This window comes from Triturus cristatus, chromosome 11 (genome assembly GCF_964204655.1).
Source record: "Triturus cristatus chromosome 11, aTriCri1.1, whole genome shotgun sequence".
In the NCBI taxonomy this organism is placed as follows: domain Eukaryota; kingdom Metazoa; phylum Chordata; class Amphibia; order Caudata; family Salamandridae; genus Triturus; species Triturus cristatus.
The window spans coordinates 304,973,451-304,996,572 of NC_140594.1; the positions used below are offsets into that span (position 1 = coordinate 304,973,451).

General features: G+C 41.7%; 1 protein-coding gene across 5 annotated transcripts in view; it reads right to left on the reverse strand.

Moving 5' to 3' along the window:
- The window catches only part of TBX5 (T-box transcription factor 5), a 476,135-nt gene that overhangs the window by 40,458 nt on the left and 412,555 nt on the right, over positions 1–23,122 (reverse strand). For all 5 annotated transcript variants that reach the window (XM_085633551.1, XM_085633552.1, XM_085633550.1 and 2 more), the window contains one exon: positions 6,041–6,267. In XM_085633551.1, the coding sequence (XP_085489677.1) occupies positions 6,041–6,267 (227 nt within the window). The remainder of the gene's footprint in view (positions 1–6,040; positions 6,268–23,122) is intronic.

Genomic DNA, 23,122 nt, shown 5'->3' on the forward strand with positions numbered 1-23,122 from the left:
AGGAATGAGTGGGAAAAATTGTCTGTAGTGGATGGAATTGTGAGAAGAGGCGATAAGTTTAACGTGCCAGGCAGTTTACGGGGCATATTGTTGAGTTTGATGCATGAGGGACATGGGGGAATGTCGATGATGAAGAGGAAGGTTAGGATGTATTTCTGGTGACCTGGCATGGACAAGCAGATTTAAAGGTTTGTTAGTAATTGTGCCCTTTGTATGTATAGTGATAAATCACACATGTTGCAAGAAACTGCCATTACCCCTGTGGAATTACCCAGTTGGGCATGGGGAAAAGTAGCCACGGACATTTGTGGTCCATTTGACAGTTTAGGTATTAATGAGAGCTTTGCCATAGTACTCAAAGATTACTACTCCAAGTGGCAAGAAATGGTGTTTGTGCATGAAGTGAAATCTGCGGACATAATTGGTTTTTGTGAAGACATTTTCCACGGAGAAGGATGCCCAGTGGATGGAAAGTCTGACTGACAATTGTCCACAATTTGAGTCAGAAGAGTTTGGTAGTTTTCGCAAGAAATGGGGCATCAGGCAGAGTAGGACACCAGTATATCATCCATGGGGTAATGGTCTCATAGAGTGCTTCAACCATGTACTCGGAGAGAGTGTGCAATTGGCTTTGGTAAGCAACACTTGTTGGAGAAAACAGGTTAAGGAAATGTTATGGAATTGCAAAACTACTCCTCATTCTGTGACTGGGGAAACACACTTCTGTTTGCTGAAGTGTAAGGTGCTTTGTACTGTGGCTGTCCCTGCGTGGAATGCAAGGTGTGGTCAGAGGGAGATCAAGAGTGAGAAATTACATACTAAAGTGGGACAATATCAGTCACTTTGAACAGAGACACAATGAGAATGTGCTCAGATCAGATAAGAAGCTTGTCGAAGGTATGTTGGTGAGGGTGTGTATGGGAAATGTGTTTAAGAAAGGATGATTCATGTTATCTGAACCCAAGAAGATGGTGGAAGTGAATGGAAATCCGTTATTATCTGATGAAAAACGATGGAATACTAGGAGAGTGGCCAGATGCTCTGAAGTGAAGGAGCATGTCTGGGTGAAAACAGCCAGTCCTGATAAGAGCGAAGTTAGTGATAAAGGCTTGTGCAAAAGATAGTCTAGCATGAGGATCAGAAAGAAACCTTTTGGCATAAGGATTATAAGCGTGCTTCTAAATATATATATTTTAATTGTAAGAGAAAAAAAAAATATATATATATATATAGAACAGGAAATATTTTGCCGCGTATGCCTTTTAAGCTCACCACTTTCAATGCAAACATAATTTTCGTACTCATTTTCTTAACACTTCCTTGAGGGTGCAGTTTAACCCTACTAATGAGTCAGTTCAGCAAAGCGACCCTACGCTTAGTTTGTGTATTGTGGTAGCCCAAGATGTTACTTCATTTTGGAATTTTATTTCTAAGAGACACAGTCACACAACCTTTACCAAACACTTAACAAAAAAACCTAGACCTATTGTACTTCCCAATGCTTGCTTACTTATTGCAGTTTGGATGAGTTTGGAAAAGTATAGCAGTGACTAGAATCTCATTTAAACCTGAAGGAAGGATTATTAATGCATATTGGGCCTGGAATGCTCACCTTTTTTGGGGATCTGTTTGCATGTGGTATGACTCTCAAATTCAGAAAGACAATGCAGGCTTGTTCAAAGAAGAAACATATCTGTTCCTCATATCTTCATTCATAACGTGTCCTAGGAGAAGTACTAAAAAGGTACTTGGCACGTTTGTTTAAAGATTGCAGTCAGTTACTTGGTGATGATAATGTAGGCAAATTAAAAGGATTAATAAACGAAAAACAATGGGTGCTTGCAAAACTGCCATTGGACGGTTTTAGTGAGAAGTGTAGAGCGATCTAATTTATACTTAGTCCTACCAAAGAAGATTTATGGTGCTTACATGAAATGGTCTCTTCACGAGGTGTAAAATGGCCTCTTCATGAGGTTTGTAACATAATGATGGATTTATTTAATACAGTCTTCATACGTATTTAATACAGTATAAAGATAGGTATATAGGTTGATGATATTGTATAATGTATACTTTGTATGGAATGTGAAGGATTTCCAAGTCTACAGATGTTTTGTAACAAGTGTTACAAAACTGTATAAATTATTCACCTTATATCCGCATCACCAAACATGAAATAAAGTGAATGATGGCAAGTTAAGTAGAGTCTGCAGGGACGGTCTGCAAAAAATATTAAATGAAATAAAATGGTAACAAAAGATAGCTTTCTAACCATGTTTATGTTCAACATCTGCATCAGTGTATCATTTAATAAAAGGAATCGCAGTTCAAATTCATGGTTATCAAGAATGTGAAAATCTCACTTAACCCTTATTAATTGCAGTTTTATTGCAATTTTCCGACATGGGAGAGTGACAAATTTGAAAAGCTACAGCATGTGCAGAGTTAAAATTACAGGATTCTCAAACCCTATGGTGGCTTTCCAAGATGAGCTTACAAATACAGTATTTAGTTCAGTAAAACGTAGGAAGATGGACCAGTTCCACCTGTCCGTGATGCTATTAGCAACTAATGCCAAATCCACATCTGTTCTATTCTGTGGTTCTTATAAAACGCATAGCTACTCAGAGGCCTCCCAGCACTAGAACAACAAGACTAAGGAATTTAAAGCCAAGTTTTCACGACCTTACGAAAGAACAGCTCATTGGACAGATGGCGAAGTTCCAGAGGAAGAGAATTCCAGAGCTTGGAGGCCTGATAAAAGAAAGACCGGCCTCCCCAGGGAGATCTGCTAACTCTGGAGACCTGCAGCAAATGGATGGAGGAGGATCATATTGAACTTCCTGGAATGTATGGCTACCTGGCGATCTTGACAGAGTGGGGCCTCTCTTCATACAAGACCTATGCAAAATGCAGAGGGCCTTAAATTGAACATGTTGCTCCAGTTGAAGCCAGTGGAGATCATTCAAGGCCTTTTTGACAGATTGGAGTTTGGGAAGATTCATAAGAAGTCGAGCCACAGCATTCTGAATTGTCTGAAGCCAATTATTCACATAACAAGAGGTGCCAAGATAGAGAATATTACCCTAGTCCAGGTGGAAGATGACAAGAGCCTGCACAATGAGTCTTCTGGCTATGAAAGGTAACAGATTAAGGACTTTTCTTAGAAGTCTAAGAACCCCAATGCAGCTTGCTACTAATTTGTTTAATTGATGCTCCATATTAAAACTGGAGTCCAGCCACACACCCAGACTCTTTATCACCTCTTTGGGACAAGAAAGATCTTCCAAGCAGTCAGGCATGGGAGTTGGGACATTTTTTCTGAACCTATTGCCCAAGACCATGACTTCAGTCTTATCCTCATTGAGCTTCAGTTTGCAATTGCCTATCCATCTGGCCAATTCCTAAAGACAAGGGGCCAGAGGATCTCAGAGTACCAGGAATGTTAAAACACTTGGAAAGTTCTATCCTTCAGGAAGGAGGAGAGCCATTTCAAGGCTTGGCCTTCAATGCCAGCTTTGGAAATTCTATGGATGAGTGTGTGCTGTTCTACCAGTTTGAATTGAGATCCTCGACCACAATTAGCATAGCTGTCTCTGCGCTATGCTGTTGCCTAAACGACATTTGAGTGGGTGGGAGGATTTCATTAGACTCAGGGAAGGTAGAAAGATGTTTATTGACATGCTTTCCAAGACCTTTGTCGGACCCGGTAGAAGAGAGATCGGCCTGTAATTACTGAAACAGAGAGGATCAAGTCCTGTTTTTCTTACAAGCGGTTTCACTACCGCATGTTCCCATTGCGAGGGGACTTCACTAAAAAGGGGGAGATTCAACAAGTCAACCAAGTTGAGGACAATGCTATCAAACCCATGGCGTAAGATGTGAATGGGGGCAAGATCTAGGGAGGAGCCGTATTTTACCATTGCTAAAAGATCACAGAGTGAGCTTACCATAGGAGCAGGAAAAGCAGTAAGTACCCCTTTGAATTGAGCAGATGAAGGCTACCTATCTAAATGCTGCCCACTGATGAGGGCTGCAGGGATATAAGAGTAGATGTCTATCTTCCGCAGGAAAAATAACCTCAAATTCTTGCTGTGCTCAGCAGAAGATTCTAGGGCAGAACCTACAGAATTAAGCTCCATGATATCCTTCAAGATCCCTAAAATATCTCTGTAGGATAATTAGCTGAATGCTCAATTTTTCATACAGAAGTATGCAGATTGAGAAAAGATTATTTCAGCGTGGTAATGCCTACGCCTAATAGCGTTCCTGTACTTCAATTTACATGCCTCATTATAGACGTTTCTCCAACATCTTTCTAGTCTTTGGCTTACTTTTTTTTAGAGCAAAAAGGTTATGATTGAACCAAGGGGATTTTTCTTTCCCGTTGGGGGGTCTTAAACTTCTTAGCAGGAAAGACCTTGTCTAAAGAAGTAGTGGCCCATTCATTGAAACAATGAGTGGACGAAGTGACTATATTGTGAGGTCCGGTTTTGAGGTCGGTAAGACTGCTGACCAGTCCTCAATATTTAACTTAGATAAAAACGTTCCCAACGAGTGCTCAAAGGCATAACTGAGGGAGATAAGGAAACTGATAGTATGTGTGGGAGGAGAAAGTGGTCTGACCAGGTTAAGGGAATAGGAGTCTACAGATCAGTCTTACTAAGGGTATGGCCTTTTTCATGGGTAGGCCCTTTTACTAGTTGCTTTCATTGCAGGGACACTGAATCAAATAACTTCTTAGATGCTGCATCATTAGACACTTCAGTATATAAATTAAAATCCCCATGTATTTATAGCTAAATCGAGAACTATATCAGGAAGAGTGTGCAAAAATTGCATGTATGGGCCCGGTGGCCTACACACTAGGATGCCAGAAAAGGTCAAAGTTAGAGCAAGGGTCAATGTGAAAAGAAGACTTTCACAATTTGCAGCTTTAAGGGGAGAGAATTTGCCCTTTAAGATATTTCTATATATGAGGACTATTCCACCCCCTCCTTTGGCTTGCCGGTCTATCCTTGCGATGCAATAACCAGGAGGAAGAGCCTGAACCGTATCAGGAGCGGAGCTATCATGTAGCCATGTATAAGTAAAAAAAAGGCATCTGAGAGAACCAGTTATGAAGAATTAAGAAATATGTAATGTATATCAGCGGAAAAATATATATTTCACGAAGGCATGCAACACCCTACACATTTCAAGGGGGACAAGAAAACGTTTTTATCAAAAGAACAAGATAACACAATCCAGTTCTCCAAAGAAGGGTATTTCCAACAAACTTGGTAAAAGAAATGTTTTGAAATGGCTTTTGAGTACTATACTGTTCTAGCCTAGAAAGAAGTCTAAATGGGGAGGCAACCTTTATTTGTAGGTGTTGCAGCTTAAGCTATTATTTCTCTGTGTTCTAATGTTTAAAAATACATTTTAAAAGGAAGATAACATTGAAAAACATAAGTTATATTGAACGGAAATGTTATACTTGAACATAAGGCCTCCCAGAATTCTGTGACCCAAGCTACAGAAACAACTTCCAGCAACATATATACAATTTGAGAGAACTTAACACATCACTAGTTTGTAAACCCTAAACCTTATCCTTGTGACCTGACAACATATAGGTAGTAACCAAGTGAATACAGTTTATTTGGTCTTTTTGTGAAGTTTAAAATGATATTTGTGTGTGGAATGTTTTTTAAAACCTTAATTTGAACAGGTATACAATATCACTGTAGGCAGGGGCAATCTGGAAAAAGTAATTGTTCTTAGTTACCCACCCGAAATATAAAAAAGTCTAGATACTTCCCTGGATATTGTTGAAAATACATCGAGTAAAAAGACACTTGAAGCTTAATGTAGCAGGAACTCCATTCAAATGACATCCCAAATAGTCAATAATCACAAAATAAGGTAACAGCAAATAGTATAGAAATTACGACAGCAGAATTTCTTTAGTGTTAAGGAAATTGAAAATGCCAGACAACCAGAGCATTTGCGAGCTAATTGGAATCAGTTTGCCTTTTTCTATAGAAAAATTGCTGACCTTTCCTCTTTGTGCAATGGTATATCTGGCCATGTTCCTGGGCGAGAGGTTGATATGGGTTTGTCGTGGGCAGGATGTCCTGTGACGTGCTCGACACACCATTTTCACATTGATATTGTGAGCTCAGGTTCGATGAGGAGCTCCGTGTGGCTTCTGCACTGAAGGGGCTATGAGTAGAAACTACTTTCTGTCTGACTGTGCTCCTCGGTACCACCGGGTACTCCTTGCTGAAAGAAATATGCAAACTAATTAATGTCATATATTTGTATACATGCACACAACAGAAACATTCCCGGTTCCTGCAGACCTCCCCCACGATAGTCCCACCTCAATATCTGCAGATAATAAAGTACACTTCTTAAAAACACTAGGCTTTCTTATATCCAATTTAACTTTGGTCTACCAAAGAACAGTGTCACCATTTAATCGCTGAAAGAGCCTAGGTAATCACAAATCACAACAGAATATTTCTCCAAAGGAAAGTCATTTTCAGTCATTCTCAAATAAATGTATCAGCAATAGATTACAGAGAAGGAGAAATAAATGCAGCAAAAGGGTCCATTAAATGTTAAATAAGTAAACATGTCTAAAATAATGTTATATATCTATTATTACTTCCTTTTCAAGGCAGTGAGGAAAAGGCCACAATCTAAATAGTATGAATGGCAATACACAAACTTTCATTCCACATTGGACAGCAGATGCACAAAGAAATTAGAGACTATTTTAAAAGCAAGGGAGTCCTAAGAAAATCAATTTTTCTGTCCACTTCTGATTTCAATGTGGGACTCACATCAGGACAGCAAGTGGTCTCCTAATGATTTTTATTTCTTATACCAAACGTGAGGGACAACTAATGTTTATGAAGCAATGTTTTATAGGTAAGTGTTTGTTTAGATGCACCAATTTAATTTATGCTTAGAGCAAATTTTCAAATGGACATCATTTCAATTACAAGCATAATAATTTCTTTATATTGAGGGGTTAATCCAAATCTTCTGGTCTGATCATCAATAGCAATACATGCTCATTTGACAATACTGCTTGTGTGCAGTGGGGGTTGTCCGAAAGTGGTTGGTTGCGTGCAGATCAATCACATTGGGGTTTGAGTTTTTGACCACCTGTAATGTAAAGGTATATACAAATAAATGACGGATTAATGCTTGAAAAAATCTCAGCCACTGGTTACTACTTGGGGCTGCATCCAAGTCAATCGCTATTTTGCACAACATTCCACCTCAATTTGAACCCAGACATATGCAAATCAGTGTTTACTGTGCTCCATTGGGAACAGTTCCGCCAGAAACTGAAAAGCTAGGTCCTTTCTGAACCGGAACACAATAAACCCAAAACCAGTATTTTGTGCTGGACTGTTCCTATTGGAGATGAAACAAAACTGATTAGGATATGGCTGGATTAAAACTGAGATGGCATTTTGCTCAAAATAACAGTGGATGGCCATGTGGCACTGAGTAATTATCAGTGGCTGAGATTAATTCAAGCTTTCCATCCATCACTTTTCTGTATACTTCAGTGTGATATCCTAAGTGGAACCTGTATATCCCTATATGGGTCCTGGGTACACTGTGCCAGTGGAAACAAGCCATACCCGACTGAAGAGCCCTAATAAGGGTGAAACCTGGCTTAGGTTGCTTGTGTTATGGTTCAGTTAGGTCCTGGCCTGGCAGTTCAGGCTGGACTGTTCCTATTAGAGTAAGGTCAAGACTGATTTACATATGACTGGGTCCAAACTGATGGGGGCATGGTGTGCAAACTAACAATGGACTGGGATGCACCCCAAGTAATTCCATTAATCATTCTTTTGTATACTTCTGTGAGATAGATTAGGAGCAGACCTAGTCTTCGGCAAGTCCCTCTGGTCACCTTCTCCTGTTGGGCATGACCTTTCAGATGTTTGCAGCATGTTTTGGCTGCCATGGCAGGTTGGGTTCATGAAACTGTTGCATGTGACATATAAGAAAAAAAAGATCATTGAAAGAACCAAAAGTTAAAGTGAAGTTGTGTTAAAATTGGTTATCATACCTTAACATACATTAAGAAAACTCAGAAATTCACTGAACCATAACCCATAACTCAGACAACAGACATGTAAATCATAACTCGCACACCAAATGTATTGGATTTATGGCCTGTGCCGGGAGGTTACATGCCATTCACAATACATGTGCCCCCTGTGGTGGGGAGGAGGGGTGGCTCGCAACCTAGCCAGTGCCACTGGATTCAAGCTAGCCTGGCTGATATGGGGTGATGCCCCAAAACTGGTTGCAGGATACTTGTTTACGGTCCAGGGAGGACCTGTCTTGGCAGTTCGGGCTGGACTGTTCCCATGAGGAACAGAGTCAAGACTGATTTGCAGATGGCTGGCTCCAAACTGGGGTGGCGGGGTGAGCACAAGAACGGTGGATTAAACCCAGATCTTTGTGACCGGGGATGAATGTTTGCATTGTTCAGCATTCTGTCCATCATTTGTTTCTTTTGCATTTGTCGCCCTAAGTTGGGAAGGGCATGCCCAGACGTGGGTCCTGTGCTCACTGCGCCACTGTATTCAAGCTAGCCTGGCTGATGATGGGTAATGCCTCAAAACTAGTCCCAGGAGGCTTGCTTCCAGTCCAGGGAGAACCTGGCTTGGCAGTTCAGGCTGGACCGTTCCCATGAGGAACAGGGTCAAGACTGATTTGCATATTGCTGGGTCCAAACTGGGGTGGCATTTTGAGCAGAATAATGATGGCTTAAACCCAGATCATTGAGACTGAGAGTGAATGTTTGCATTGTTCAGCATTTCCTTCATAATTTGTTCCTTTTGCAACTGAGGCAGAAGAGAGCAGCCAAAAGCCGGAAAATATAACCCGCCCATTAATATTTTTTTTTAAAACCTGGTACCCTGTGATACTTTCTGCCTCTATTGTGGCAGGCAGATTGGATGCAAACCCCATATGGGGCATAAAGTCTTTCAGTGCCTCAGAAGTAGATGACTTGCAGCCAGATATTATGAGGGACAGGCCACATTTCCTTTTACAACTCTAGTTTATATGGCTACTTTCTGTTCCCATGTGGTGGTCAGATTTGAGGTAGGCTCCTTATTCTGCCTCCTGGTAGGAAAAAAGTATTTCTATGCCTCAATAATCAGCAGTGTGGTTTAATGTCAGGAATAGCCCACCTTTCACCACATTCATTTTACACAAACATCAGAGTTGTCTTTTTTTCCTGGATTTTTTTTCAGTTCTTTATTTGCGTTTCAAAAAATGTAACAATGACTGTATAGAAATTGTTTCAGCAGAAGAAGAAACAGCGCATGAGTTAGTCATCACATATCTATGTGAGTTTTACAACATTGGTCCAAATTCAATCCACTTGCATTATGCCTATTCACATTTTAACGGATTTACTGTTTACTCCAGTATTGGAACTTTCATAGATTCACAAGCTTGAATCATTCCCCGTTGTCGAGATGGGAGTCCCAGGTACATCAAAATAGCAATGCTAAACAAATACAAAGCAGAAACCAGGCCTAGGCCCATTTCAGTTTTGCAACCTATATCTCATTTTGTAAAAGAGACCAAAAGTAATTCTTGAACCAATCAGAACCCTTCACCCTCTAGAACAGTCCTGAGAGAACCTTAGACCCTCAGATTTTCTACCGCACATTGTGCTAGGGAGTCTCCTCTGAGCTCTGCTCAGTTTTTTTCTTCTTCTTAGTGAATTTAGAAAGAGTTCTTGGCTTCATTTCAGCATTCTACAACTACAGGATCCATCTTCAGTGCTGGTTTGTCAACATTCTGTATAAGTATGTCGGAAAAGGAAAAAAAGGGTGTTTTATTGAGCCTGTGCTGCCTGCTCGAAAAACGGCTTTATACAGATGACCCTCATGAAGACTGTATTTATTGCCTATATCCCAACCATAAGACAAAGAAATGCAAGGTATGTCGTACCTTTTCTAATAAAACCTTAAGGGATCCTGAGGGGTGTCTTCTTATATGGCTTCAGAAAGTCAAAGCCAGAAAAGAGGTGATTTCAAGTGAGGACAGTGATGAGGCATCCTCTTCTTCATCCAGGCGGTCCCATAAGAGGAGAAGATCACCCCATGCCCATTCATCCAGTGAGCGTCCAGGAAAGGCCCTTAAAAAGACCGTTCATGAGTCGCATGGGCGCAGTCCCTCAAAATCTCCTCACAGACATGAAAAGGAGAGGAAGGGACATTCTTCGGGGGACAAACAACCAAAAAAGGCGAGCTCTGAACTGCCTAATACACCCCCTCAAGTCAGGCACTCCTTCAAAAAGCCTTCTTCAGTGCCTCCTGAAGGAAAGCCGTCGACGAAAGCTCCATCGTCAACACCATCTCTGTTGTCGTCGACGAAGGTGGACATTCGCTTGTCGTCAAAAAAAGCGCTGATGGCGGCGTTGGGGACTCCGTTGTCGAAGATTTTGTCACTGTCGCGTAAGATGTCGATGCTGGTATCGTCGACGACTACGTCGACGACGAGGCCAATGAAGACATCGATGACAGAGATGACGACAGTGCCGATGGCAATGTCCACGACGACGGTAACGACGACATCAATTGCGGTTATACCATTGCCAATGGTTTCCAAGTCACTGCCAACAGCAGCTTCTCAGACGATGGTGTCGTTGGTGATCTCGTCGACGGGCCCGTCGACGAGGGAAAAACAGCAGATAAAACAGAGAAAGCTAGAACAAGGAAAATTACACCGGAAATTACCTCACCTAGCAAGATTACACCTCTTTTGCCTCCTCACCTGTTGGAAGAGCAGAATTCTGAGGAAGAAGATGATGGGCCCTTTGGCAACGCAAGTAGTCAGTCCCAGCTGCATGGTAAGTGTCAAGAGGATGATTTTGAGGAGGAATATGGGGAATATCAAGACTATATTCCTCAGCAACAATACCATCAGGATTATCAGGAGGAGGTAACTTGCATGCCTTCATCTTTGTTAATGGACCTAAAATTCATGTTGGCTGACTACAGGAAGAGATTTCCCCCAACACCTGTACCTCAGGAAATACCGTCATTAGTTTCTCGCCCACGTTCTACTCCGTCTACTCTAAAGAGGACTCAAACTATACTGGCGGAGCCTCTGCAGAAATCACCTCCATCAGTCCCTCAACAGGATACAGGTGCTACGGATGATGATCAGGAACGGGGAGAGCTTAGAGATCCGCATAATGGGATGACTATCTCATTCCCATGCCTTCTTTTCCTTCTCCGGTGCCAGTTGACTCACCACCAGAGGATATTAGTGTTTTTTTATAACTTGTTAGAGAGAGCTGCCAAGAGATATGATCTACCAATGTAGGCTACCCAAATGGACTGTTTTTTATATGATTTTAAAGAGCCCTTTAGGAAATTAGTGAGGGCTATCCCCATAATAGGTCATGTATGGGAAGAAGGACTCAAGGTCATGAGGACACCAGTGACAGTGACACCAGTGCTAACCAGGTTGGAAAAGAAATACAAGGCCCCAGAGGATGCTCCAGCCTGTTTGATAGGCCATCCCAAACCGGAGTCGGTATTGTCTCAGGCAGCGCAGCGAAATACCAAAAACCCATATGCACCCATTACCACGCCTCCTGATAGGGAAGGCAGGTGCCTGGATAACGCCGGTAAGCGCTTTTTATCAATGTAAGCTCTGATGGTCAGAGCAGCTAATGCCCTTGCCATACCTGGTAGATATGACAGACAAATGTGGTGTGACCTGGCTCTGTATATGGATCAGCTTCCTGAAGAGAGCAAACCAAAAATTAAGAAAATTCTCCAGGAGGGCGAGAGAGCATCTGCAGAGGTTACAGAGTACAATGGATATCGCAACTGCAGCATTCAGATCGCTGGGGGGTGCAGCGGTGTTAGCCGTCAAGGATGGCTCCGAGCTACTTCATTTAGACCAGAAGTTCAAAATAAGATTCTAGACCCTCCATTCAAAGGAGAAGCTTTATTTGGGAAGCACATTGACGATGCACTACAGGATATTAAGAAAGATACTGACACAGCGAAGGCTTTAGGGACGCTTCAGTATCCGAAAGTGCCCTTTAGAGGAGCTAGAGGAAGGGGCCTTCCTTCCTACAGGGGAGGATATCAGCAGTATAGATACCCCTCGTACACTACATCTTCCCAGCAGTATCGACAACAGTATGTTCAACAACAGCCACAGTCAGGGCCGTATTCTAAATCTGCCCCCAGAGGAAGAGCAGGACGTCAGGGAAAAGATACCTCATGATGTTATTGACGAACTTGGGGCTCTGGTTATTTTCATTCCCACCTTTCCACAAGTTTTCCTAGGGGTGCAAATTTCTTTTCACCTCCACCAGTGGCAAAAAATAACCATGGATCGATGAGGCCTCAATCTAATACAATACGGCCAAACGTTGGAGTTTCTGCATATCCCACCTTGTGCTCCTCCAGGACGGCTAGAGGTAAAACACCTACATCTCATGCATTTGGAAATTCTTACAATGCTCCGAAAAGGAGTAATAGAACAGGTGCAAAACTCCCAGAGAGGGAAGGGATTCTAGTCCTGTTTCTTTCTGGTATGCAAGAACTTACGGCAATCGTGTCCTAGCCTGGATTTGAGAACTCTAAACACTTATCTCAAAAAGCAGTTCTTTCACATGGTGTCTCTTCAGGACATTTTATTACTTGTAAACGCAGAGGATCATATGACCACCTTGAAAAGTCATCTCTGCACCCTTCCACAAACATCACCTTCTTAGGAGCAATTTTGGACACCACAATAAACAAGGCTTTTGCCTCTCTCTCTCTTGCTCTCTCTCTCGCTCTCTCTCTCGACAAACAAAACTAATTTCACTGGCCTGATCATTCGCAAAAAGAAAGTCACTTTCAGTTTGCCATTTCAAGTCACTCCTGGGAACAATGTCATCTTGCATCCATCTCATTCCCTTCTGCTGGTTAAGGATGCATCCATTGCAGGAAGAGCTGGATTGCCAATGGCATCAAGCAGTAGTTTACTTCGAGGATGTCATTACAGTCACGCCGGGTATGATCCACGCCGTGTCTTGGTGGACCCGACGTCGAAATATTTCTGTCAGTCCTTCCTTTCTCACTATGTCGGCACCACATGTGATCACTACTGATGCCTCCCTGGGAGGATGGGGAGCCTTCCTGCAAGACCTCCAGGTCAGTGGGTGTTGGCAGTGTCAAGACCAGCAGCTTCACATCAATTTGCTGGAGCACAGAGCAGTGGGATTAGCATTGCAGGCATTTCTGACGAAGATAAAGAACTTGACTGTTCTGATCAGGACAGACAATGCATTATCTCAACAAGCAAGGCGGCACAAGATCCTTTCACCTATCTCAAGAGGCCCAGTGCATCTGGAAATGGGCTTTGCAGAACGGAATTTCTCTGAAGGCAGAACACCTTCCGGGTGATCAAAATGTCACGGTAGACACATCATGCAGGCTCAAGTCTACCTGCCACGAGTGGGAGATCCATCAGTAAACCCAAGACAGCATTTTTCTAAAATGGAGCAGCTCAACAGTGAACCTCTTTGCCACAGCACAGAACAAGAAATGCTGGTACTTCGCAAGTTGGCGTCACCAACCGGGATCCTGGGGGAATGCATTTTTAATGGCATGGTCATGCATCTTTACCTACGTTTAGGCTTTCCTGTTTTCAGTTTCTATTTTTGGTCAATTCTGGTGTTTTTTTTCCAGTGATTTCAATACCTTAAAAAAAAGCGGTTATCAGTGGTTACACATTTTCGTGCCATTAAAAACAGAAAAGGTGTTTTTCCGGTGTTTATGGAACTTTTTGCTGTTATTATTGCATGCTTTCTGCACTGATAGTGGATGGTATATAGACAGTGTACGTACCGTGTATATGAGGTCCAAACATTTTTTTACAAATCAAATTTATCGTAGTATACAATACAATACTTCTTCAGTGAGTCTTTAGTCATGCACGCTCGCTCTTTCCATCCCATGTAAAATGTATCTGTGAAAAAGCCCTCCTGACATTGGCACTTGAGTCAGGCAACGCCAAAATAGCCAGTACACAATTTGCTAACGCTGGCCACTGACATAGCTTTCCATGTCATTTCTGGTGTACCTGAAGATTGTGATTCTCTGTGACAGGTTCTGCAACATATGCGTTGAACTGGGCGCATATACCCTCAGAGTTATTGAAGCAGTCAAAAATGAGGGAGCACTTTTGAAACTCCAGAGATAATTGAAGATTCATTGACTTTAAATGCCATAGTTGGTAAAGGGCTATTCCTCATACATTGTAAAATAAAAGTTCATGAATTGCTCCTCAACATTTCTTTGCTTACCAAGTGGCAAGCACTCTAACATGGAACTTGTTGCAGTGCCAAAGTCACTAAAAGTGTCACCCAGCATACTCTCAAGGAGATGTTTCACATCTACAACAATTATGCTAAACACTTGGTAAACAAGGGTGTTTTCAGACTAGTTTTTTTTAATTATGTCCACTACAGCAGTCATGCTTTCCTGGAAAAATCTAAGAATTCAGTAAAGTGTACTTTTTTTTCAAATTATTATCAATGCCTGACCAAAGATCCTCACATTTCTTGCCTTTGGCATCATCACTCAGCGAAAGTTCTGTGAACGGTGGCCACATAGATAATATAACATTCACAGCCTCTAGGACTGAGAACCACCAGCTAAATAACGCAGTTGGACTGACTCTTTCTTTGATGCCATACAAAGCACAAAATGAGAAATATTTGCATTTTAGTTTCCGCGCATAACAAAACAGTGCACCAGAATGGACTAAAAAGTCAATAGCATTCTTCATTAACTCTGAGGATTGCAAAGCTGCTTTCAGCATACCATCTAACAAGTGGCAAGTATCTCTTAAAGGGAAGCGCTTCAGCTCAGATATCAATTTTGACAGGGCATCACACAACTTGTTCATATACGTAGCTGAATCACTGCAAATACAAACAATGTCACTCCAATCTTTGTTGAACTTGGTAAGAACTTTTTGCAGCAGCATTCCAAATGACACTGTATTCCATGTTTTCCATGTCTGGTGTCATGTTTTCAGTAGTATCCCAGATGCTTTGCGAATGCACTCTTTTCGCATATATCTGTCACTATACCTTGCATTGAATGTTTAAAGCCTGGGGTGTTTGGCAATTCACTTACTATCAATACTGACTCACTAGAAAACGGGGCTGATGTATCCAGGGTTTTTACCCATTCTTTGTGGGTAAATGTGATGGCACATATTGGGAAAGATTTTTATGAAACCTACATTTTTCCTATCAGTGAAAGACTCAAACGTAGTAAAAAAATCAAATATGATTTTGATATTTCCTTATTCTCTACAGTTTATAAAATAAATAAACAACACCTAAAACAAGACCACACAGCTGAAAAAAGGAAGAAGAAACAATATTTTAGTGACATCCCTAAACAACAAAACTAAAGCAGAATAATGTTAGCCCAGTCTTTCTTACTGCTACCTTATATAACAAAGTTGCATTGTATTAGCCCATTCAGGAAGAAATTAAAAAATGACTCTTTTACTCTCCTTTTCCTTTCTTTGATTGGCATTTGGTTTGTTTTTGTGCAGGTTTTTTTTTCAGTGTTTATATATTTACACTGGTGAGGGCTATTTCCCTTCCTGTGGGGTTTTATCAGTTATAATAGGTTTAAACCTAAAACCGGACAGCCTGCCTACGCTTTTCCTCCGATTCCCCTCCTACCATAACTACTCATGAAGATCAAGACAGAGCCTTGCAGGATGATCTTAATAGCTCCATCATGGCCCGACAACATTGGTTCACAGAACTTCTCCTTCTTTCGGAGACACAACCTATTCTCCTACATCCCATTCTATCTCTTCTGACGATGTCACAGGGACAAGTACTACACCCAGAACCCAAATCGCTTCGATTAACGGCATGGCTCCTGAACACTGTGAATTTCAACATCTAGAAATCCCATCCGAGTGCAGGGATGTTCTTTCACATGCCCGGAGACAGAGTACGAATAAGACATACAGGATGAATGGAAAAGATTCTGTATATGGTGCCGGGATTCAAATGTTCGTCCTCTAAGATCCTCATCTCATGAGATCCTTCCTTACATTCTGCTATTGGCAAAATCTGGATTAGCACATGCATCAATTAAAGTCCATATAGCTGCTATAGCTCGCTTTAGGAGGACATCCTCAGGACCATTGTTATGGTCGGAAAGAATCATTTGACAGTTCATGAGAGGCCTATTCTGTACTTTTCCTCCAGTTAAGCCTCCACCACCTCTCTGGTATCTTAATATAGTATTGTCACAACTCATGAAACATCCCTTTGAACCCATTCATAAGGCGGACCTTAAGTTCCTTTCTTGAAAGGTTGATCTTCCTCTGGCGCTGACATTGGGCAGGAGAGTTAGAGATATTCAGGCCCTGACCATACATGAACCGTTTCTACAGTTTAGGGATGATTGAGTAGTCCTTCGTACTAATCCCAAGTTTATCCCCAAATGCCATCGGACTTTCATTTGAATTAACTTCTTATCCCTAAAACATTGTTCCCTCTACCAACAACTGCAGCTGAAAGAGCTCTTCATTCGCTGGATATTCAGCACTGTCTAAAATGTATATCTACAAGAACTAAGGCTTTTGAAAATCATCCCAGCTTTTTGTATCCTCCAGTGTGCCCAGAAAGGGCTATCCTCTTTCCAAGAGGGGAATCTCGAATCCAATCCAGTATTGCCATCAAGCAGCAGGAAAACCTCTGTGAGCACGGGTGCGTGTGCACTTTACGAGAGCAATCTCTACCTCGACTGCTTTGATTGCTGGATTACCTATCCAGGATATATACAGGGCTACTACCTGGAAGACTACTCACACCTTCACCAGACATTACTGCTTGGATGCAGCCGCTAACAATGATGTGGCAGTAGGACAGGCGGTGCTGAGGAACCTTTTCGATTAATGGTGAGCTCTCTCCTTCCTTTCTACTGTAAGGCTGCGCACATTTTATTTCATATGGATTTCTCTTTGTGTAGATGTTTATAATATGATGTTTACCCTGATAAGTGCTTTTTATGGTGCTTTTAAATATGTAGATGTTAAGTATGGAGTATTTTATCAGTTTGGGGACTATGTTTTTTTCAATTACATCTTTTTATTCCTACAAATTGACAATTTGAAGCACATTCTTACAATCATTTAAGTGGAGAAAAAAATGTGCTACTGATTGCTAGCTACTCTGATTCAAGCATGTGAATCTATTAAAGTTCCAATACTGGAGTAAGAAAATAATTTACTTATCTGTAACTGTAGTTCTCCAGTATTGGAAGCTTTCATAGATTCACATGTGACCCGCCCTCCTCCCCTGAGAAACTCACCTTTGGATTTTTCAAGGGATATCTTTGCACAGGTGCTCTGAAAATCTGAGGGTCTCAGGTTCTCTCAGGAGTGTTCTAGAGTGTGAAGGGTCCTGATTGGTTAAAAAATTACTCTTGGTCTCATTTACAAAACGAGAGACAGAGGTTCCAAAACTGAAATGGGCCTAGGCCTGGTTTCTGCTTTGTATTTGTTTAGCATTGCTATTTTGATGTACCGGGGACTCCCATCTCAACAACGGGGAATGATTCAAGTATGTGAATCTATGAAAGCTTCCAATACTGGAGAACTACAGTTACAGGTAAGTAACTTATTTTCTTCAGACCACTCTCTTGAGTCCTGTACAGGCATAACAGATCTTCTACAATGCATCTATAACTTCAAAAAAACCTCCCTCCGTTTATCCCCCCATATCGTTCACATGAATAGTTATCACAGTATTTACAATGAGAGGTATAAGCTGGTTGGATCCTCAGCTAGTCTCACAGTATGGGGCTACATACCCGGCCATCCCATATGGCATAAAACCCATGCGGTTAGGATTGCGGTGTCGCATCTATGCCCTCTCAGCACTGCAGCTATTCCACCCCGCCAGAGAAGGAGACCCTCATTCTGCTACATCCCCTCCGACAGAGTGGCCAGTGTCTGTGTCATCATACCCCAGGAAAGCAAGTCATCCGACAGCTTATCACCTCTCCTCATGCATCTCAAGTGTGCCCCCTCAGCGCCTGCCCATTTAATCATATCCTCCTCCAGTTCTGTATCTTTGGGGGCACGGACTGAACCATTGTATTGTGATATGCCTCTTGGCCACCACAAGGCCTAGAGTCACAAATCGCCTGCTCAGTTTCCATTTGGCGTTAACTGGGATCAGGTCTAGCAGGCATTGTTTAATTGTATTAGAAACCTCCTAAACCATGGCAGACTTAATATGGGATAGCACTTCTGCTCAGTACACTGCAATGGCAGAGCAGCACCACATTATGTGTATGAAATCAGCCCCATCATGACTGCACCCAGGGCAGGCAGAGGACCTGCTATGGTAAATAGAATGGAGTCCCTGTGGAGATAAATAGACTAAGTGCACATAGTTATATTGCACAGGTTTGAACCAAGGGTTTATAGAGCCTGTCTGGACTGCCTCGTGAACGTTTGCCCAATCCCCAGAAGTCAAGGGCTCATCACATGCCCAAGGCCATGTTTCTTCCAGCATGATGACCCCACCTGACTGTCCGTCCGTAGTGCCTGGTATATGTATACTATGTGTCTATGCTCTCCAGCCTGGGAGAGGATAGTGACCAGGGTGGACTTGGGTTTAGGGGCCTCTGGGAACATTGGCAACAGTTGCTGAGCTGCGGCTGCTATTTTTGCATACTGCAAGTACTACCCGTGTCTGAGTCCGAACACCTCAGTGTCATCTTGCATCGTAATGAAACAGTCCCCTGTATATAAGTCAGAGAGTATCAGACAGACTTCCTCCCTCCACTTATCAGTTGACATAGTCTGCGCAATCTGAAAAAAGGGGCACCACTATCCACAGATTTAAATCTGGAGCATTTGGTGCTCGTCTCAGCACCTACCCATACCGTCTGCTCCCAGAGCAGGCATAGTAGCCGGATTACATGGGGTAGTGAAGCCGGGACATTTTTGCCCCTCAGTACCTGCTCATCAAGCTGGTGCCCCTCATGTGTGCCCGCCAATAGCGATCTTTCCCAATTATCATCTACATCAAACCAGTGGATGGTGTGCTGCAGATGGGCTGCCAAGTATTATAACTCCAGATCCGGGTTCTCCAGACCTCCTTGACCCATTCCTGTTTTGGAGTTGCCAAGCCTACTTTGTAGCGTTTCCCTCATCCATAGTAACTAAGTCAAAAGACTGTCCAGCTCCTTAAAAATCAGGCGTGGGACCACATTGCCCCCTGCAGCACATGCAGACACCTAGGTAGTACTATCATTTTAATAAAAGCTGTCTTGCCCATGAGAGACAGCTGCAGCAAATTCCAAGAATCGATTGAGAGTCAAAGATTTAGATTGACTCTCCCAAGATTCAAGTCGTGGGCCTGCTGCTCCCCATGTGCAACATTAATACCCAGGTATTTAACAGTGTCGGGTTTCCACAGTATGTCATGTTTTTTGTAACTGTACTTCTGACAATGGCGCCAACAACCCGACCAGCAACAGGGTCGCCTTGGCTCTATTGACATTCAGGCTCGAATATTCACCAAATTTGCACCTAACATTCAACAGAATCGGAATCAATATATCAGACTGCGCAAGTAAAGAAACATCCCGGATGTCTTCTCAGTATTTAATTTGTGTTTGTGGTTTCAGGTGGTGGGCAGTGGTACTCTATTTTAGAGACCAAAATGTGTTTTTCATCATCAGACTTTGACCCAGAACAAGAGAGAAAATGGCAGAAGAAGGAGTTGGACATAATACAGGAAACAGTGACAAGGGGAGAAAACAGGGATGAGAAATAGCCTGCAAAAGTAAAATAAAGAGACAGGAAGTCTATGGTGGTAGAAGAAAGTGGAATGATGAGAGAATTGAGGCTAAATGGCCTTGGTTTCCTAGAACTCCAGCCATAGGCAGCCCAGGCGACTGCTTGTAAACAAATCTGTGGGCCCGAGCTCTAACTTTAAAAACATATATATATGCATATATATATTCACTGAAAAAAACCATAGGTTTCAGAGACGTTATAGTTATAAATTAGCATTTAAAAAAGCTTTGAAATTCACAGAAAAAAACATAGGTTTCAGAGACGTTATAGTTAGAAATTAGCATTTAAAAAAGCTTTGAAATTCACAGAAAAAAACACAGGTTTCAGAGACATTATAGTTAGATATTAGCATTTAAAAAACCTTTGAAATTCACAGGAAAAAACATAGGCTTCAGGGGTGTTATAGTTAGCTGGCCATTTCACTCGTACAAAACCATAGAAATTCCCCCGTTATAGTTAGTTCTGCTAACTATAACTCGCGCGCCCGCAATGCACTGCTGATGATGTCACATATTGCATCATTCATGACATGGTCAGTGACATCACTGATGACATCTCAAATGACATCACTGATGACATCATCCAGTGAATGTGGTTTAGTTTGAAATTTAAATATGTATTATATATATACCAATCTGTATTGAAGATTGAGTGGATATATAACTGTCTGGATGGAGGATTTAGTAGCTGTCTGACTGTCTGTTTAAGTGAGTAATTAAAAGTGTCTCACTTAATACATGGATTAGTAACTAAACTATGTGAATGTGTGCATCACTGTCTCTGTTGTTGTATAACATGCTACATCAGTTGGTCACTAACTACATGAGTGTGTATATTAGTTATTGATTAGTTGGGTGAGTATTTGTATGGGACACTGAGTTTGTGTGTGGTTAGATGGTGTGTGTGTAACTCTATGCATAGATGTGTGAATGGTTGATTGACTAGGTGTATAGGTTTAAGAGTGCATGTGGAAACAGTTGTTTGGGTGACTGAGTGTATTTATTTGTGTGTTGGTGAGCGAATATATGTTTTAGTTGTACATCTTCAACAAAGTAAAAAAATAAAAGGCATTGTATGTGAGAGTTGGTGTATATAAATAAGTATGTGTAAGAGTCAGTGATTGTGAGAGTAACTATACGAATGAGTGTATAATTGTAATGGTGATTTTTTAACATATTAACTATGAGTTACTATGTGTTTGAATAAATGAGGTGTTGTTGGATAATTGTGTAAGTGAGTAAATGTCGGTGTGATTATTTTTTTTCATGCGTGAGTAGGATGACTGCATAACTGACTAAGATGACTGCTGATGTGTCAATGTCTAGATGTGTATAAGTGCATTTGATAGTGTTCTATTAATTAGTGACTGCATGTATAAATGATTCTGTTGTTGAATGGGGAGTTGTGTGTGTAGACTTAGGAATCAGTGCGTGGGTATGTAGTAACTGGTACTGGTGTTTCAATGGTTTCAAATATGGTACTCTGTATTTTACAGTGAGTGATGAAAGGTTATACTCGTGTAAGATGAGGTGTATCAGATTGTCACGTGGATGATGTCATCAGTGATGTCATTTGAGATGTCATCAGTGATGTCATCAGTGATGTCACTGACCATGTCATGAATGATTCAATATGTGTCATCATCAGCAGTGCATTGCGGGTGCGCGAGTTATAGTTAGCAGAACTAAATATAATGGAGGAATTTCTATGGTTTTGTGCGAGTGAAATGTCCAGCTAACTATAACACCCCAGAAACCTATGGTTTTTCTGTGAATTTCTAAGGATTTTTAAATGCTAATTTCTAACTATAAAGTCTATGAATCCTATGGTTTTTCCAGTGAATTTCAAAGCTTTTTTAAATGCTAATTTCTAACTATAACGACTCTGAAACCTATGGTTTTTTCAGTGAATTTCAAAAGTTTTTTAAATGCTAATTTTTAAGTGTGATAGTAGTTATACCTATTTTTTTGTACTGATTTTCTACAGTTTTTTAACTGTTTATTTATAAATATTTTATTCATTAAATAGCATTATATATTTTTATCTGAAAATTGCAAAACAATTAATTATTAAAAAACATTCAAACTGAAATGTTGATTAATTTTTTTGTTTTCATTTTTTATTTTAATGCATTTATATTATTTTCGCTCTCAAAGCGTACACATCACGGTGGGTGCGCGGATTCTAGCCGCCATTTTAGAAAAGTTGTGAAGGATCCGCGTACGGTGTGCGACGGCTGTGTGTTTTTCAGTTACATCATATACATTTAATATTACGTGATGTGCGTGATTGGTATGTGGCCAGTCCGCGACTCCTGCTCCCGTGCATTTGCGACACATGCGCATTACAGTACGAGATGCTTGCGCGGTGGCGGGACCCGCGTGACGTCATATACATGCTGGGGCGCGCTGGGTGGCCAACCCCCGCAAAAAAGGTTATGTTCCAAAATGATATGTATGTGTCTTTAATATACATATTAGGGCAAGAGATTATGTAAGATATTCATAAAAATAATATATTTGTACTTATAATAAACTTATATTATTTTTAAATATATTTTCGCGAAGTCGGGTGCGTGCATCGTGAGCGCAGAGAACCAGGTCAGCAGAGTTGATGTAGAGCCAGAGAGACCAGGTCAGCAGAGCCGTTGTAGAGCCAGAGAACCAGGTCAGCAGAGCTGCTCTAGAGCCTAAGAAGCAGGTCAGCAGAGCTGCTCTAGAACCAGAGACCCAGGTCAGCAGATCTGTTCTTGAGTCAGAGACCCAGGTCAGCAGAGCTGCTTTAGAGGCCGAGAGCCAGGTCAGCAGAGCTGCTGTAGAGCCAGAGAAACCAGGTCAGCAGAGCTGCTTTAAAGGGAGAGAACCAGGTCAGCAGAGCTGCTCTAGAGCCAGAGAACCAGGTCAGCAGAGCTGCTGTAGAGCCAGAGAACCAGGTCAGCAGAGATGCTTTAGAGCCATAGAACCAGGTCAGCAGAGCTGCTTTAGAGCCAGAGAATCAGGTCAGCAGAGCTGCTCTAGAGGCAGAGAACCAGATCAGCAGAGCTGCCTTAGAAGGAGAGAACCAGGTCAGCAGAGCTGCTTTAGAGCCATAGAACCAGGTCAGCAGAGCTGCTGTAGAGGCAGAGAACCAGGTCAGCAGAGCTGATTTAGAGGGAGAGAACCAGATCAGCAGAGCTGCTTTAGAGCCAGAGAACCAGGTCAGCAGAGCTGCT